The 15,638-nt window shown below is 56.0% G+C and overlaps 6 protein-coding genes across 6 annotated transcripts; 4 read left to right on the top strand and 2 right to left on the bottom strand.

Annotated features, from left to right (window-relative positions):
* Nucleotides 1-425: 425 nt before the first annotated feature.
* BU26DRAFT_432980 (nitrite reductase) lies at nucleotides 426-4,106 on the top strand (the record flags this gene model as incomplete). The annotated part of the gene is made up of 5 exons (XM_033824008.1): nucleotides 426-697; nucleotides 752-902; nucleotides 952-1,491; nucleotides 1,542-2,179; nucleotides 2,228-4,106. The coding sequence occupies 5 exons, from the start codon at nucleotides 426-428 to the stop codon at nucleotides 4,104-4,106; spliced, it is 3,480 nt and encodes a 1,159-aa protein (XP_033680603.1).
* Nucleotides 4,107-5,304: 1,198 nt separating this feature from the next.
* BU26DRAFT_71693 (uncharacterized protein) lies at nucleotides 5,305-6,458 on the top strand. The gene has a single exon (XM_033836261.1). It carries the CDS (start codon nucleotides 5,515-5,517, stop codon nucleotides 6,448-6,450), a length of 936 nt encoding a protein of 311 aa, XP_033680602.1. The 5' UTR covers nucleotides 5,305-5,514; the 3' UTR covers nucleotides 6,451-6,458.
* Nucleotides 6,459-6,989: 531 nt separating this feature from the next.
* On the bottom strand, nucleotides 6,990-8,230 carry BU26DRAFT_489824 (v-SNARE protein-like protein Bos1). Its single transcript, XM_033826034.1, has 3 exons — nucleotides 8,081-8,230; nucleotides 7,744-8,022; nucleotides 6,990-7,685 (listed from the first exon to the last, which is right to left on the bottom strand). The coding sequence occupies exons 1-3, from the start codon at nucleotides 8,081-8,083 to the stop codon at nucleotides 7,200-7,202; spliced, it is 768 nt and encodes a 255-aa protein (XP_033680601.1). The 5' UTR covers nucleotides 8,084-8,230; the 3' UTR covers nucleotides 6,990-7,199.
* Nucleotides 8,231-8,692: 462 nt separating this feature from the next.
* BU26DRAFT_71665 (putative zinc metalloprotease) lies at nucleotides 8,693-10,579 on the top strand. The gene is made up of 2 exons (XM_033836260.1): nucleotides 8,693-9,522; nucleotides 9,574-10,579. Exons 1-2 carry the CDS (start codon nucleotides 8,946-8,948, stop codon nucleotides 10,437-10,439), a joined length of 1,443 nt encoding a protein of 480 aa, XP_033680600.1. The 5' UTR covers nucleotides 8,693-8,945; the 3' UTR covers nucleotides 10,440-10,579.
* A 181-nt stretch (nucleotides 10,580-10,760) lies between these two features.
* On the bottom strand, nucleotides 10,761-12,587 carry BU26DRAFT_462483 (major facilitator superfamily transporter; the record flags this gene model as incomplete). The annotated part of the gene is made up of 5 exons (XM_033825093.1): nucleotides 12,314-12,587; nucleotides 12,039-12,258; nucleotides 11,522-11,884; nucleotides 11,356-11,471; nucleotides 10,761-11,305 (listed from the first exon to the last, which is right to left on the bottom strand). Coding segments are annotated over exons 1-5 (1,464 nt in total), but the record flags the coding sequence as incomplete, so codon positions are not given.
* Nucleotides 12,588-13,123: 536 nt separating this feature from the next.
* BU26DRAFT_607810 (uncharacterized protein) lies at nucleotides 13,124-14,764 on the top strand (the record flags this gene model as incomplete). Its single annotated transcript, XM_033835789.1, has 3 exons — nucleotides 13,124-13,324; nucleotides 13,375-13,884; nucleotides 13,969-14,764. 3 exons carry the CDS (start codon nucleotides 13,124-13,126, stop codon nucleotides 14,530-14,532), a joined length of 1,275 nt encoding a protein of 424 aa, XP_033680598.1. The 3' UTR covers nucleotides 14,533-14,764.
* Between the last annotated feature and the right edge of the window lie 874 nt (nucleotides 14,765-15,638).

Raw genomic sequence — 15,638 nt, 5'->3', positions numbered from 1 at the left:
TGCTCCCGCGGGGCTGCGCGAGCGTGCGTTTCTCAGAGACGTGCTATGTTATCTGGCCCAATTGTAGGTGCGGCATTAGGCTGATGTCTGGAGGCTTTCTGCGAGGAGCTCCGCGCGGAGCTGTGGTGGTACTGTACATACAAGTGCCTGTGGCGCGGTACTACCTTCTTACGGCCAGGCCAGGCAGGCGGAGGGATTTCTTTTGGTGCGAACTATCTTTTGGATCCGCTTCTGCTTTCTGCTTCTGCTTCCTACCTTCTTCCTCGAAACGAACAATCTACATTTTTTCTTGCTGTTTGTTGGTAATTGCCATCCAGCGTTTCTGATTCAGGCGATCGATTCGGTGTTCCCGTCTCACCTTCCCGAGTCTGATTCGCCTTCCTACTTCTCAACCGCAGCTCCAGAGGAGCTCCTAGCGCCCCAAGATGACGGAGCCGGAACCTGAGCCTATCCCGACGCCGGGCGTGGAACCTACCAGCATGGAACCGCACAGTCCGCCCTCGTCGCCGCCGCGGAATCCTACCTGGGGCAGCAAAGACACCAAGGACGCAAAACTGCCGAGCAAGTGGAATGATGCCGCGGGGAACCAGCTGCCCGGGAAGATGGAGCAGATGCAGTTAGCCGGGGATATGAATGGGGAGGCGAAGAGGAAGAGGATTGTTGTTGTGGGGTTGGGAATGGTGGGGATTGCGTTTATGTAAGTTCTGGGAAAGGTTGGGATGGGAAGGAGGGAGGGCTGACAATTGGACAGAGAAAAACTGCTGAAGTACGATGTTAAGAGGAGAGAGTACGAGATCGTGGTTGTTGGCGAGGAGCCGCATTTGGCGTATAATCGCGTGGGGTTGACGAGTTTCTTTCAGCATCGCCAGGTGGAGAATTTGTATTTGAATCCGGAGGATTGGGTGAGTTTCTATGAGGCTTGAGGATCAGAGTATGGCTGACCCTTTGCAGTATTCGTCGATGCCTGAAGGCTCGCTGAATTACCACCTCAACACCAAGGTAACCAACATCAACTCAGAAGAAAAGACGGTTAAGACATCGAAAGGCGACGTCGTCCCCTACGACATCCTCGTGCTAGCCACTGGCTCTGATGCCGTTCTCCCCAGGCATACGCCCGGCCACGACGCCAAAGGCGTCTTCGTGTACCGCACAATAGACGACCTACAGCGGCTTATCGATTTCGCAGCAACCCGGAAAGGTACTACCGGCGTGACAGTCGGCGGTGGCCTGCTCGGTCTTGAAGCTGCGAAAGCGATGATGGATCTCGAGGACTTCGGGAAGGTGAAGCTTATCGAGCGGAATCGATGGGTGCTGTCAAGACAACTTGATGGCGATGCGGGAGGCATGGTGGTGGAGCAGGTGCGCGCTTTGGGACTAGACGTCATGATGAGTAAGAGGGTAGGTAAGATATTGACGAACGAGGAGGGTTACGTGAGGGGCATCATCTTCGAGGATGGCGAGGAAATGGAGTGCTCTACTATCTGCTTTGCCGTAAGTGCCACATTTTCCATGTTGAGGAACGAAGAGGCTAACAAGCGTAGATTGGCATCAAAGCTCGTGACGAACTTGCGCGGAAAACAGGCATCAATTGCGCCGACCGAGGTGGTGGCATCGTAGTTGCGCCTGATCTTTCGACGTCGGTCAAGGATATCTACGCCATCGGCGAGTGCGCGAGCTGGGAGAACCAGACGTTCGGCCTTATCGCGCCTGGTGTCGAGATGGCGGACGTGCTCGCTTTCAACCTTACGCAAGCGAAAGCGCATGCGCCGCGGAAGTTCAAGCGACCAGACCTCAGCACGAAGCTTAAGCTGCTAGGCGTCGAAGTTGCCAGTTTCGGAGACTTCTTTGCGGACCGCGACGGCCCCAAAGAGATGCCTGGGCGACTGAGAGCGCAGAAGAAAGATAGCGTTAGCGGGCCAAGGGATAGGGTGAAGACCTTGACTGATGGGCCTGCGCCGCCGCCTGTTAAGGCGCTGACGTATAAGGATCCGTTCCAGCAGGTGTACAAGAAGTACCTGTTTACCATGGATGGGAAGTATCTGCTGGGTGGCATGATGATCGGCGATACGAAGGACTATGTCAAGTTGGTGCCGATGGTGAAGAATCAGAAGCCGTTGGAGGTGCCGCCGAGCGAGCTTATTGTTGGCGCGCAGAAGGGAGACGATGATGGTTCTGATCTGTAAGTGCACCGTCCTTAGAACCCGGGAGCAGCGCTAACCGTTGATAGCTCCGATGACACCCAAATCTGTTCCTGCCACAACGTCAGCAAAGGCGACGTAGTCAAGGGAGTCAAGGATGGCACGTGCAAATCCATTGGCGATGTCAAATCATGCACGAAAGCCGGTACCGGCTGCGGTGGCTGCATGCCACTTGTTCAGACTATTTTCAACAAGACCATGGCATCCATGGGCCAGGAGGTTAAGAACCACCTCTGCCCGCACTTCGAGTACTCGCGCGCCGACCTCTTCAACATCATCTACGTTAAGAAGCTCACAGAATTTGCGGAGGTGATGCGCGAGTGTGGCAAGGAGCCTGAGTCGACGGGCTGCGAGGCTTGCAAACCGACTATTGGTTCGATCATCTCGAGCTTGTTCAACAAGCATCTGCTCGACGATTCAAGAAGAGGACTGCAGGATACCAACGACCGCTTCCTCGCGAACATTCAGCGGAACGGAACTTTCTCCGTCATTCCTCGTGTTGCTGGTGGAGAGATCACTCCCGAGAAGCTCATTATTATCGGCACTGTAGCGAAGAAGTACAATCTCTACACCAAAATCACGGGTGGCCAGCGTATCGATATGTTTGGCGCGAAGAAGCAGGATCTACTCGCCATCTGGCAAGAGCTCATCGACGGCGGCATGGAGTCTGGTCACGCGTACGCGAAGTCTCTCCGAACAGTCAAGTCCTGCGTTGGAACGACCTGGTGCCGATTCGGTATCGGCGACAGTGTGGGGATGGCTGTCCGTCTCGAAGAGCGCTACAAGTCCATCCGCGCACCGCACAAGATCAAAGGCGGTGTCTCAGGCTGCGTGCGTGAGTGCGCCGAAGCGCAAAACAAGGACTTCGGCCTCATCGCTACCGAAAAAGGCTTCAACGTCTTCGTCGGCGGCAACGGCGGCGCGAAACCACGACACTCCGAACTTCTCGCCAAAGACGTGCCTCCAGACGACGTAATCCCTATCCTCGACCGCTACCTCTCCTTCTACATGCGCACCGCAGACAAGCTGCAGCGCACAGCGCGCTGGATCGAGAATCTCCCCGGCGGCATCAAGTACCTGCAAGAAGTCATCCTAGAAGACAAACTCGGCATCTGCGCAGACCTGGAAAAGCAGATGCAAGACCTCGTCGGCTCCTACTTCTGTGAATGGACCGAGGTCCTCAAAAACCCCTCGCGCCGCGCCCTCTTCTCCCAATTCGCAAACACCTCCGACAACATCGAGCCGCCCATCGAGCCCACGCAAGAGCGTGGCCAAGAACGCCCCTCGTACTGGCCCAAGGAATCCGTCAAGGAGGATTTCCGCGGCCACAAATGGAGCGAGCTATCCTGGCAGCCGCTCGTCAAAGCTGAGGAGTTCAGGGACCTACCAACCGGCGACTCGAAAGCCATCAAGCGCGGCGACACGCAACTCGCGGTCTTCAAAGTCCGCGGGAAATACTACTGCACGCAGCAAATGTGCCCGCACAAGCGGGCCTTCGTCCTCAGCGACGGCCTCATCGGCGACGACATCAAGAACAACAAGCTCTGGGTCTCGTGCCCCTACCACAAGCGGAACTACGAGCTCGGCGGGCCGGACGCGGGCCGCTGCGGCAACGACGAGCAGGTTAATATCGCCACGTTTCCCGTCGAAGAACGAGAAGACGGGTATGTGTATGTTAAGCTGCCGAGTGTGGAGGAGCTGGATGATGTGCTCGGCACGACCAAGTGGAAGATTAGGAAAGACGAGACGTTGGATCCGTTCGAAGCGATGGATCGCAAGTTGAAGGGGCTGAATAAGGGGAGGAAGGGCTTCCAAGTGAGCCACCTTGAAGGAGGGCTGGGCGAGAAGGGGAAGGCGGCGCAGATCCTTGCGGGTGGGGAGAGGGGCGCGGGAGGTTTGGACTGGTAGGAGGGAAGACCTAAGCCTGGGAGGATGGCGTGATGAGTGACGATGGATGGCATATGGGATGGCGCTTCACAAAGGGGTTTGTAGAATTTGTACACGTACGTACCTCCTTCATTGACTCAGCCTCAGACCGTTTACTTCTACGCCTCTATGAGGCGGTGCAGGCTACAATTCGGCTGCGTTTATTTGCTTGCTACATGAGCCTCATCGTGGCTTTCGTTGCGGGTATCGGAAACGGCCGAAACCTAATGCTGTCACGTGCCGCTAACCGCAGAATGACTAGTGCGTTTGATGACTGGCGTTCGCGGTTTCCTAAGCACCATCCTTCCTACACCTCACTTGCCTACATCGTAATTTGGTTCCTGGGACACCTCTCATTGAGCAAGCAACGCGCGATCGTATGATACTTCTCCGACAACTCCGGAACAGGACGTGCCCGCGAGAACGAACAGAAAAGGGCTATGCCCCCTAACTGGATTTATACCGTTACAAGCCTCGCCGGACTAGTCTGCCAGCCAAGTGCCCTATACACAGAGTGACACCCGCTAATGCACCAGTCAACTGTGCCACACCAAACCGCAACACGCGCCGGTTGTACAATCGACGTATGATCGTGTTTGAAATGCTTGTCATAGTTGTCGAGGGCCCAGCGCTCCAGCACCGCTTGCTTTCATGATCCCACCGGCTTGCCAACGCACAGGAAAATCAGTCTGGAATCAGTCTCGGAGTCTGCCGTCGTCTGCAGGCGTGACTTTTGCGTCATCAGCTGGTTACTGACCGGACGGTTCCTAGCATGCTATGCCATCCTGATCGTTCGTCAACCGACTATTGAGCCTCATCCACGCGACAGCAGGGGCTGATCGGGATCGTCAGGCCCCTGCCTCTCCGGCTCCGACGCACAGGTACCATTTCTCGAAGGAACAGCATCTGCGAGACGCTTCGCCAACCGGAAGGGCTGCACAAGTTCGCATGATACAATCATAATAACCATACGGCTCACTGAAAAATGCGGTGAGCTCCGCTTGAGCGCTAAAAGTAATGCCGCGTCGTTGCCTAGTTCGATTGGTGCGCGGAACAGGGCAAGCGGTGCGTGACGGACTGGTTGGTTAGCATGGGTTGTTTGCTGGGTTGCAAGCCCGTGAACTGGCGGAGAGGGAGTGGTTCGGAGGGAGGGATGACTGGGAGCAAACTTGGGGCGTGTAACCCAGGAGGTTGCGGGATGGTCAGGTTATGTTTGGGCTAGGGGCGTAACGGTGAGTATATATGGGTAGGTCGATTATCTCTAGGACTCGGTTCTGTCCCCTGGAACGTCAACATTCTTCTCTTCTCCCATCACTTCCCGCTATCATTCATCTCTTCACTCTGTTCTCAAAACCCATCTCCAACCCTCGGCAACCATCTCCTACGAACCATGGAAATCCAGATCGACTTTCACAATCGTGGCTCTATCCCCGTCGACGCGGAGGCCTTCCTTCGCTGGTTCCCTAGGCTCGCCCCGGAGGTTTTCGGAACTGGCTGGTTCGAGGCGGACAGACTGGCCTGGGAGGTGCATAGCCATATGCACGGTAGGCTGCAGCTATCCCCCAAATCCGTCCGAAGCACCCTTCAATCGCTCTTTGGAATGCTTCAACTGAAGCTAGGACACCACAACGGAGCAACAAGACGAAAGGTGAAAAAGATGCTGGAGAGACAGCTCGAGCAGGACCTCACGTTTGCCCGCCTGCGCGCCGATGGCAACCGTCGCTCCCGTCACCGCTTCCTCACTTTGTGCATCGTCGCCTGCAGCACAGATTCCCAACTTCTTGCGGACGCCTTGGTCCGCTTCTTCTACGACAACCTCCACGACATCATGCGCAGTGAGGAACCGCACCTGCTTCTCCGGGAGTGGGCTGTCGGCATACAGGAGATCCGCAGTCTCATCCCAGAGGAAACGTTCATGGACCTGATGTACCATCTCTCGCGCAAAGCCAACAAGATGATCCCCGCCTGGCGCAACTTCGGCATCCATGACCCCAGCGTTGAAACGCTGGTTCAGATCATCTACGACATACTGGGGCGGAACAATTACTGGGACTACGATCGCGGAAGGAGGCCTAGGAGGAGGGCATGGGTGCCGGACTACGCGCCCCGCGCCCTCACTGCTCCTCCGCTTTTTCACAGCCATCCTCGTCTTGCTCTTACGGGTCCCGAGCCGCTCATGACTGTGGGCCCGCGGCTCCATAGCCCTGCATTGAGCGCGCCCGTCGTCGACGAAGTGGACGAGATAAGAATGCGGCAGGAGATGCTGGAGAACCAGGTCCAGCAGCTTCAGGAGGAGGTCGAGTTCGGAGTCCCTGAGTATGTTTGAGCTGCTTATTCTCTATTCATTCCTCTTGTTCTTGAATGCGCTCGCTCATGCCATTCCTTATCGGCTTCTGCCCTTGTGCTTGCTTTGTTGTGTAGCGATCTTTAGCGTCCTTGCATAGAGGGGTTAGGCTGTGGCTTTCGTTGCGAGGACGATATAGATGGCGGCCAGCTTGTTGCATTCTTTTGCTTGTGCATGATCCAGTCTTTCGTTGGGTATTTGTTGAGGACCGAAGAGCCTGAGAGGCGGTGGTGCGCATGCGACGTGTGCCACTCCTTTACTTTGCCAAACCGTAGGCTTCATCGGAATAGCCGATGTGGCATTGTCACGCTCTTCCAGCGGGAGTTCTTATAACTCTTAGTTAGAGAAGCCGCATCGGAGATCGCGGGCACTGGTGTAGATAGACAACAGAATCATAGAACTCGAAGGGCTTTCCGTGTGGCCATCTGGTGATCTCAATATACACCTCGCCAGTGGTTAGGGTACCCTTCGTACACTCGTTACTTTCACATACACGTTGAGTACGAAAGATTGAGTAGCATCCGAAGTGAACTTGCATTCCGCATTTGATAGCGCTTCGCACTACTTGCTAGCCATTGTAGCAAGCTGGGTTGGCCTTCTTAAGACCCTTCAATTTCCCGGTACGCCTCGCTAAACAAAGAACAGCCCAAGATAGGTCTTAGACATACAATACTCAAGATATAGACACGAATCGAACATCCCAAATCCCAAATCCTTGTGTAGCTCCCGCACTACCTCAAATAATGCAGCACCAGCCAACAAAAGGCAAAGAACGCAATCACCCCTCCCCAAAATATCCACTTATCCTGCTTCGCCCTCCGCTCCACCATCCGTATCGTATCCCCGCTAATCCCCATCGTATTCGCCACGCTATACAACCGCCGCTGCGTGCCCTTCAGCATCTCCCGCTGGTGCCCCAGATCCCCCAGCACCGTGCGTCCTCGGTCTAGGAACTCGTCCAGCTGCGTCGACGTCTGGTTGAAGAAGGATTGCTCGCGCAGCGCGTGCGATTCGCGGCTGTTGTAGTCAGAGGAGGGCAGGGGAGCGCCGGCGGAGTAGGGGTTTGGTTGGTAGGGAGCGTTTGGATTGTAGGGCTGTGAGGGTGCGAAGGGGGAATGTTGTGCGGCGGCGGCGGATGTGTTCGCGTAGGGGTTCTCGGGCGTGGCGGCGTTGTGGGGACGGCGGCCGAGCAGTTCTGCGCGCGCGGTGTTTGTTTGCTACACGGGGGATTATTAGCCCTCTATTCCTCCCTTCAAACGCAAACGCAAAACGCACCATGTCCTCGTTCGCGCTCTTCACCCGCCGAAAGCTCTCCCTGTACTCCTCCAGCTCCGCCCGGAAGCTCTTCACCCGCTCAAACGCCTTCTCCTGCTTCGTCTGCACGGGCTCCTGCTTTGCGAGCTTGGCGTAGTCGTCGATGGTGCGCGAGAGGGAGGTTAGCGATGCGGAGATCTGGCCTTGCAGCGCGGGAGACGGCGAGGCGGTGTCGGCGAAGTGGTCTAGGTCTTTGCGCAGGGAGGTCGATTGCCGTAGGGCAGAGTTGAAGAGTGCGTTCTGTTTGCGGGGGGTTAGTAGGGTTGGGGGAGGTGCGGAGGTGTGTTGGGGGACAAACCATGATGAATGCGCGTGGGGCGATTGAGAGGGTATGGGTGGGTTTGCGGGTTCGTTGGTACGGGACAGGAGTGGGGCGGAGGGAGGTGGTATGTGGTTGATGCTGCGGTGGGAGTAATTTTGTGGGAGCCTTGTAGGCGCAAACTTTTGGTGCTCTTGACACTTTGCATCATCGCGGACTTTGGGGTTTGGTGAATTGCCAAGATCGGCTAGCTGAATCGGGAGTAGTGGGGTAGCCTTAAATTCCGCCCGTTGACTCAAACCTTGGAACGTCGACACCACTCATCCCAACTTCATTTTCGCGTCTTTCTTTTATGTCTACTATCTTTCCCATGCTGATGTCCTGTCCTGCGAGATAACCATATCCTATTGTGACGCTTCTTTTATCGACCGGGACGATGGGACGAGGTTTTTCTCCGAGCCGCTGGCACAAGGAATACAGACGGGATCTCAATAATAGCCTCGACGCCGTCTGATCTCATTATTCCGAATTGCAAACCACAATGAATCGCCGCGGTATCCCCTTATGATGCTTGACATCCATCGCCCTGCCGTGAAGGCAAAGTCTTCGCACCTGCCCCTTGCGGCAATCAGCTTCCATGTCGATATTCGCGATAACCTGGTTCCCACAGGTGCCGAGCCGCAAGCCTGGTTGATGTCAACGACAATCTCAAATGAAAATGAGGGGTCGTCAGGAACAATCTCTGTTGCTAACCAGTAATGGAAGCTCGTTATTGCATGGGATCGATGCCCGGTATCTCCTCATTCCGTCATGAATCGGCTGTATTCAGGGAGCGCAGCTATTATAAAGTTGTACTCGCCCCTAGCAGTGTTTTGTTTCAGTCGCAGATCCAACGCCGTTCGATATGCGTCTCTTCACGCTCTGGTCAGGAACATTGCTAGCAACAGCTTGCGCCAACGAGTTGCTTCTCGAGCGAGATTTGCCACCTCCAGTTGCTGCCAATGCGAATAGTTACACCGACTGCGCGAACGCAGCATGGCCGCCGTCACACGTTGGGGTCGAATTGGTGCCGCAAGCGCCCGACGACGAATTGACGGCGATGCTCGACGAGGTGGACCCGGCAAACATCGAAGCAACAATCAAGAAGCTGGTTTCATTCGGAACACGGCATACGCTGTCTACGCAGAACAGTACGACCCGCGGCATTGGCGCAGCAAGAGATTGGATTGCGTCGGAGATGCGCAAGTATGCTGAAGAGTCGGATGGCAGGATGACGGTCTCCGTTCCTGGGTATATTCAAGGCATCGCGTCGAGGATACCGTTTCCGATCAAGATCTCGAATGTATTGGCGACTATCAAGGGCTCTACCGATCCGTCAAGAGTGTACGTGATGACCGGCCATTACGATTCTCGAGTTACGGACGTGCTTGACTATACATCTGATGCGCCGGGAGCCAACGATGACGCGAGCGGAACCGCAAGTGAGTGGTCTCCATCAACGCGAGCGTTACTTGAAGACTGATACGAGACAGTTGCAATGGAACTGGCACGTGTATTAGCGAAAAGAGAACCAAAGTCCACGATTATCCTGGGTGCCGTAGCTGGGGAGGAGCAAAGCCTCTACGGCTCCACCTTCTTCGCTCAGACGCTTAAGAATTCCAGCACGAACGTCGAGGGCATGTTGAACTGTGATATTGTCGGCTCGTCAACTGGAGATCGTGGCCAAAAAGACCCCTTCACCATCCGTGTCTTCGCCCAAGGGCCACCTTTGACCGAAAATTCAACCGTAGCTGCCCGCCGTCTGCAGATCGGCGGCGAGAACGACTCACCAGCCCGCGAACTCGCCCGCTTCTCCAACGAGGTGGCCGCAAACGACGCCACGGGGATGAACATCGCCATCATCTACCGCCTGGACCGCTTCCTGCGCGGGGGCGATCATAGTTCCTTCTTGCAAGCCGGTTATCCGGCTATCCGCTTCACAGAGCCGAACGAGAACTTCGCACATCAGCACCAAGATCTCCGTGTTGAGAATGGCACGCAATACGGAGATCTGATCGAATTCGTGGACTTCGACTTCACGGCTCGCGTCGGCAAAGTGAATCTCGCTACGCTGTGGTCGCTCTCTGAGGCCCCGGGAATGGTGAGGAATGTCACGGTCGATACCACAGCGCTGGACAATAATACGAGGTTGAAGTGGATCGTCTCGAGTGATTCCGATGTGGCGAGCTACGAGGTGGTTTGGAGACCTACGGATGCGCCGCTTTGGACGCATATGCTTGATGTGGGCAAGGTTGGGAGCGTCACGCTGCCTTTGAGTAAGGATAATGTGATCTTCGGGGTGAGGTCTGTGGGCACAAATGGATATAAGAGCCCTGCTACGTTTCCTTTCCCTGGGTGAGGAAGCTTCTGTGGCAGAGAAGAGGCGTTGCCGATGGTAGGAAAAGGATCTAGGTCATCGACACATGCCCTTCTCCTGGTCAATTGAGGTTACTTACTTATCATTATCTGCGTGGAACAGTCGACCATATGTGCGTCCGGGCTAAGGGGCGCGAAGGAACGAGACGACAGTGATATTTGAGTTGAATAACATCTACTTCTACGCAGGAATAGCATCCCCCTCAGCATCATTGAAACTTGATCAGCCTCGGAAGAGTGATGAATAGATCATCAAGTCTCCTCAAACATTCGGCATCACTACTTTATCCTTCTCCTCCCCTTCCGCCTTCCTCCTAATAGACACCCACGGCATCCCGCACGCAACCACCGTCGCAACACCCGCCGCCACCGTACAAATCGCAAAAGCGACCCTCAATCCCCGCATATAGCTCTCCAGCACACCCGCCAGCTCCTCCCCTTCAAAAACCTCCCTCAACCGCGTCGCCCCCGCTACAAGCACAGCCCGCGGCTCCACGCCCGGCGCATACACACCCAGCTTCTGCACCAGCACGTTCGCGAACCCGGACTGCGCAGCGGACACCATGAACGCGCCGCCCATGGTCTGGAAGAAGAGCAGCATGGCGGTGGTGGCGCTGACGTCGGCGTGTGCAGCGAGGGCTTGCGCCGCCATGACGGGCGCTTGGAAGCACAGGCCGATGCCGACGCCGGTTAGGGCTTGGTAGGGGATCCAGAGCCGCGGTGGAGAGGTTTGGGAAAGCGTGGTTGTGAGGCCGCAGCCGATGGTCATGAACGCGGCGCCGAGGAAGAGGATGGGAGTGAAGTGGCCGGTGTGGCTTATGAGGGTGCCGGAGAGTACGGTGCATATCGCTGGAGGCGCTGTTAGTGGGGCGTGGGGGAAGAGGGGGAGAGCGGCTTACTGATGGCGATGATGAGGGCGAGGTTTCGTATGCCGCTGTCTTGGGCGGATACGCCGAGCATGGATTGGAAGTAGATGGGGATGTAGTACAGTAACGTGAAGTTTCCGCCTCCGAGACTGCTAGAGTTAATCCCATTCCAAGGCGAGTTCGCAGCAGGGGGGCTCACAAAAAGCTCACTATGCACCCCATGTACACCACCCTCTTCCTCAGGATATGCGGCACAAGCAGAGCCCGGCTTCCTTGGAAGTACTCGATGCCCACGAAAGCCAGCATGATCAGAACAAAGCCGACCAGGGTCCCGATGACGTCTGCAGACTTCCAGCCCTTCGTTACACCGCCCCACTGCAGTGCGAGCAGGAGACAGGTGACAGCTGCCATGATGGCAAATGTCCCAAGCAAATCCATCTGCTTCAGCTTCTCGACCCCCGCCGCATTCGCATCTTTCTCATTGCGCGAAATAGCAGGCGTTTTGAAAGTGAATAGGATGATAGCAGCCGAAACGCCACCAATGGGTAAGTTGATAAAGAAACTGTGGGAAAGCACGTCAGCGGGGGAATTCGTTGTGCGACTTTGTACTCCCGGTTGGAGAAATCGACTTCTTACTCCCAAATGGAGAAATTCGGTACTCGGTGCCGCGATTCCGTAGTCTTGAGATAAGCTGAAAGAAAAATTGCACTGCTTACCACCACCTCCACGACGCCCTATCGGTAAGCACACCGCCGAGCAGAGGCCCGATTACAGATCCAATCCCATACGTCGCGCCCATGATGCCAGTAAACGCAGGTCTTTTCTCCGGTCGCACCGTAAATGCAACGATGGTGTAACAGCCTGCGATGACTCCAGCTGCGCCATAGCCGGTGATGGCTCGGCCGATGATCAGGGTCTCGCTGTTTCGGGCGAGTCCTGCGTTGCGTTGCGTTAGCTCAACCGCTCTTCCCCAATTCATGGAACATCTCACCGCATATCAAACTCCCCACTTCAAAGAGCGCGATAGTAGTCAGAAAGACGGTCTTCAGGTCAAAGTACTTGAATGCTTTGCCCCATGTGGACTGCGATGACGCGACGGTCATGAAGAACACGGAGCCGTACCAGCCGACGTCGTCGAGGCTGTGGAATTCGTCGGTGATGCGCGGGACGGCTGTTGCGAGGATGGTCATGTCGAGGACGGAGAGGAACATGGCGAGCACGACGGCGGCGATGACGGTGAGGAGGCGCAAGCCGCGTGGATATTCTTCATCGTTGCTGGGCTCGACTTCGAGATTCTTGGTTATCGTTGGCGGTGGGGGTGGGGGTGACGTTGGGAGGACTTCTTCTGAAGCGCTCTTCGATTCTACACTACTGATCTCCTTGGGGCTGCTGTGGTTGGACACACTACTGGAAGTCATGGCGAAGCTTGCGATGTGTCCTAATTCGGAGATAGCCTTGGCTGCAAAGGAGGAAAACTTGTAAGGGGGTGATCTGATGTTGCCAATTGCTCGCCTCTTCTTACTTATTCGGGATCGGGATTCATCTGGAGTTCATTCATGATGCAGACCGTACAGTAGTATCCGCTCCGATCGGACCCAAGCCTTGGCCCAGCGACTTGGCCTTGGTAACGTGGCCAATGGACCGATCGCCTATGTAGTCCCTGCGTACCCTACCGTATTCGTCGCAATGATGCACCGTTGGGCGTGGTGACGGGGATATAGCATCCTTCCGAACGGTGTTCATTTAAGGTATAAGTAGGCCGTATACTGCACTGGTAAGGGTCCCGCATCTAAGTCTAACTATGGATCGCTTACACAAGCTGGAAACGTTTGCGAACGAACTTGCCGTGGCCGTAAAGAGTCTGGGGGCCCACTACCGAAATGGAGAGTCCGAGGAGAGTCGAGAGGTGCAGCGCGCCCGCCGCGCCATCATGGGCAATGCAGCCAGGATACAGACGCTACTTGGTGAGCCGTCAGACTTCCTCCAGCGCCTTGCCAGTCAAGTCTGCAGCAACTCTCTTATCACAAAGAAACGTATGCTGATGTTGCACAGAACCAAATTTTGGCATGCCTCCAGTGGCTGGGAGAGTTTCAGGTGCTTGCATGCATACCACTCAGTGGCACCGTCTCTGCAAGAGACGTTGCTGAGCTAGCCGGCGTCCCCGTAAAACAGCTATCCCGAGTTGTTAGGATGACCTCCACAGCTGGCTTCCTCGGAGAGCCTGAGCCGGGCCAAATTGCACACACATCCCTATCCGCCGAGTTCGTGAAGAACCTCTCGTATTTCGACGCGGCAATGTTTCTTGCCCAGACCGCCGCTCCGACGGCGTTAAAGATGGCAACAGCCACGCGGCGTTATGGCTGCTCGGATCTTCCGCAAGAGAGTGCTTACGGGCTTGCGTTCGGTACGGCGCATAGCTTCCAAGCCACATGCGAACAACGGCCTAAGCTCCACCGCCAATTATCGGCTTATCTTCAGCACGCAGGCAACGTCGACCAGGACGTGACTGAGCTTCTAACACGGCTCGACTGGCCCAGTCTCGGGAAAACCCGTGTAGTGGAGGTGAGCGCTTCCCTGACACCGTTCTCCTGCCCTGTTTCTGGCTACTGGCGATCACCGAAGCGGCAGCCTGACCGGTTCTGATAGGTCGGAGCGGAGTCGACGAGGACAGCGATAGCGCTCGCGGAGCTCCATCCCGCTCTCCACTTCATCGTACAGATGCACGGTCCTGACCTGGAGGCAAGACGGCCACTCACTACCCGTCTTACAATTCAGAAGCGGGACCCTGGCACGCCGCAAACGGTGAGCGATGCAGCTGTCTACATCCTCCGGTTACCGTCTCCTTCGATCGGCCCTTCGTCGTACTCGCTGCCTGCCCAAGTCAAATCCGAGCTGCGCGCCCATCTTGGCGTATTGCGCAATACCAACGCCACCCTTGTCTTGACCCCACGGTTGCTCCCCGAGCCAGGCACCGCCGACCCGGACGTCGAGGTAGTGTCTCGCGTGCGAGACCTGTCGCTGCTCCAGCTTGCGAACGACAGCGGAATGATTGAGATGGCTGAGCTGGTGGAGATGGTGGAGAGCATCCGCGATAGTTTCGGCGGGCTGGTGATTGTCAACAAGCTTCGATCGCGGAAGAGCGGCATGGCGGCCTTGGGCGTGAAATACCAAGCTTCTGCAAGCCACGAGGCGCTCATGGGTAGCCGCTGACTTCATTCTCAGCCGCAATCTTGCGACCTTCTATTATCGGTTGGCTGTATGTATGTTATATTGCGAGGACCAGGAGAAGAGCTGCTCCACGAGGTCCATAGTGCAAATTGTGGGGCCCTGTACGAGCCGGTCGCACCGGTCGCACCGGGTTTACAACGGCCTCGTCTTTGTTACGAAATGCGTTCATGTGAGTAAGCGCCGTTGTGCTCGTTCGGGACAGCGGTCCCTGGGCGTTGCATTGTGCAGTTTTAGAAGACTTCATCCGGAGTTCAGCTGGCGGTTGAGCCGGCCAGCCTTCATGCGGGGCTTTTCGCTAGCAAGGGGTGGGCCGGACCGTACAGCCTGGGCGCTATTCCGCTTGCGGCCACGGAAGCGAACGTAGGGCGCCCCTTTCTGCTCCACCTTGCGGCGACCGTCGGCCAGTGAATGTGTAATCCATGACAGATGGGGCAGGTTGGGAAGCTGCAGCCATTCTCTGTGCTGGAGATTCGCTTACGGCAAACCCGAAGCCTCGAAATGATCAGAAGCTTGGGGGGCCTTGGTTTGCTTGGATGTCCGGTGAACGTGCATCTGGCCGCCGGGCAAGCCTTTGCGTCGGGTCCTTGGCTGCTGCTCCCTTACCTATGTGATAGGCAGCGACGTCCGTGCTTACGAGAGCAATCTATTCGTCTGAGACACTCGTAGCCTCTCCAGACGGTTACACACGAGCAAAACGAAGCAAAGACCTCGGCAATACAACCCCATGCTATACCACGTGGCAACTGCTCGTGCAGGAGATATCTCACAAAGTAGGGGTTGCCAAAGCATGCCGGGCGTCCTTCGATGAGGAATCACGGAAAAAGGAGTGGTGGATGGCGACAGCAATCGCTTGGATCGACGATCCTATCCGTCATCGTCAAAGCGAGTGGGGGTAGCGATCCGTGGATGGGATTATACACTTCCCGCAGGAATTGGGCGTGCAGGAACTACCACGCAGCGGCAGGCTGGCGTGAGGCGTTTTGACTGATGCCGGACTAGGCAGTTACAGATACGAATCCGCACTGTACGCAGGAGAGCACGGTTCATTTGCTCATACCATTGGCCTCAGGGATCTCCCATCAAGTCCT

This window comes from Trematosphaeria pertusa (genome assembly GCF_010094035.1).
Source record: "Trematosphaeria pertusa strain CBS 122368 unplaced genomic scaffold BU26scaffold_12, whole genome shotgun sequence".
NCBI lineage: Eukaryota > Fungi > Ascomycota > Dothideomycetes > Pleosporales > Trematosphaeriaceae > Trematosphaeria > Trematosphaeria pertusa.
This window is presented reverse-complemented; position numbering and strand designations above follow the sequence as displayed.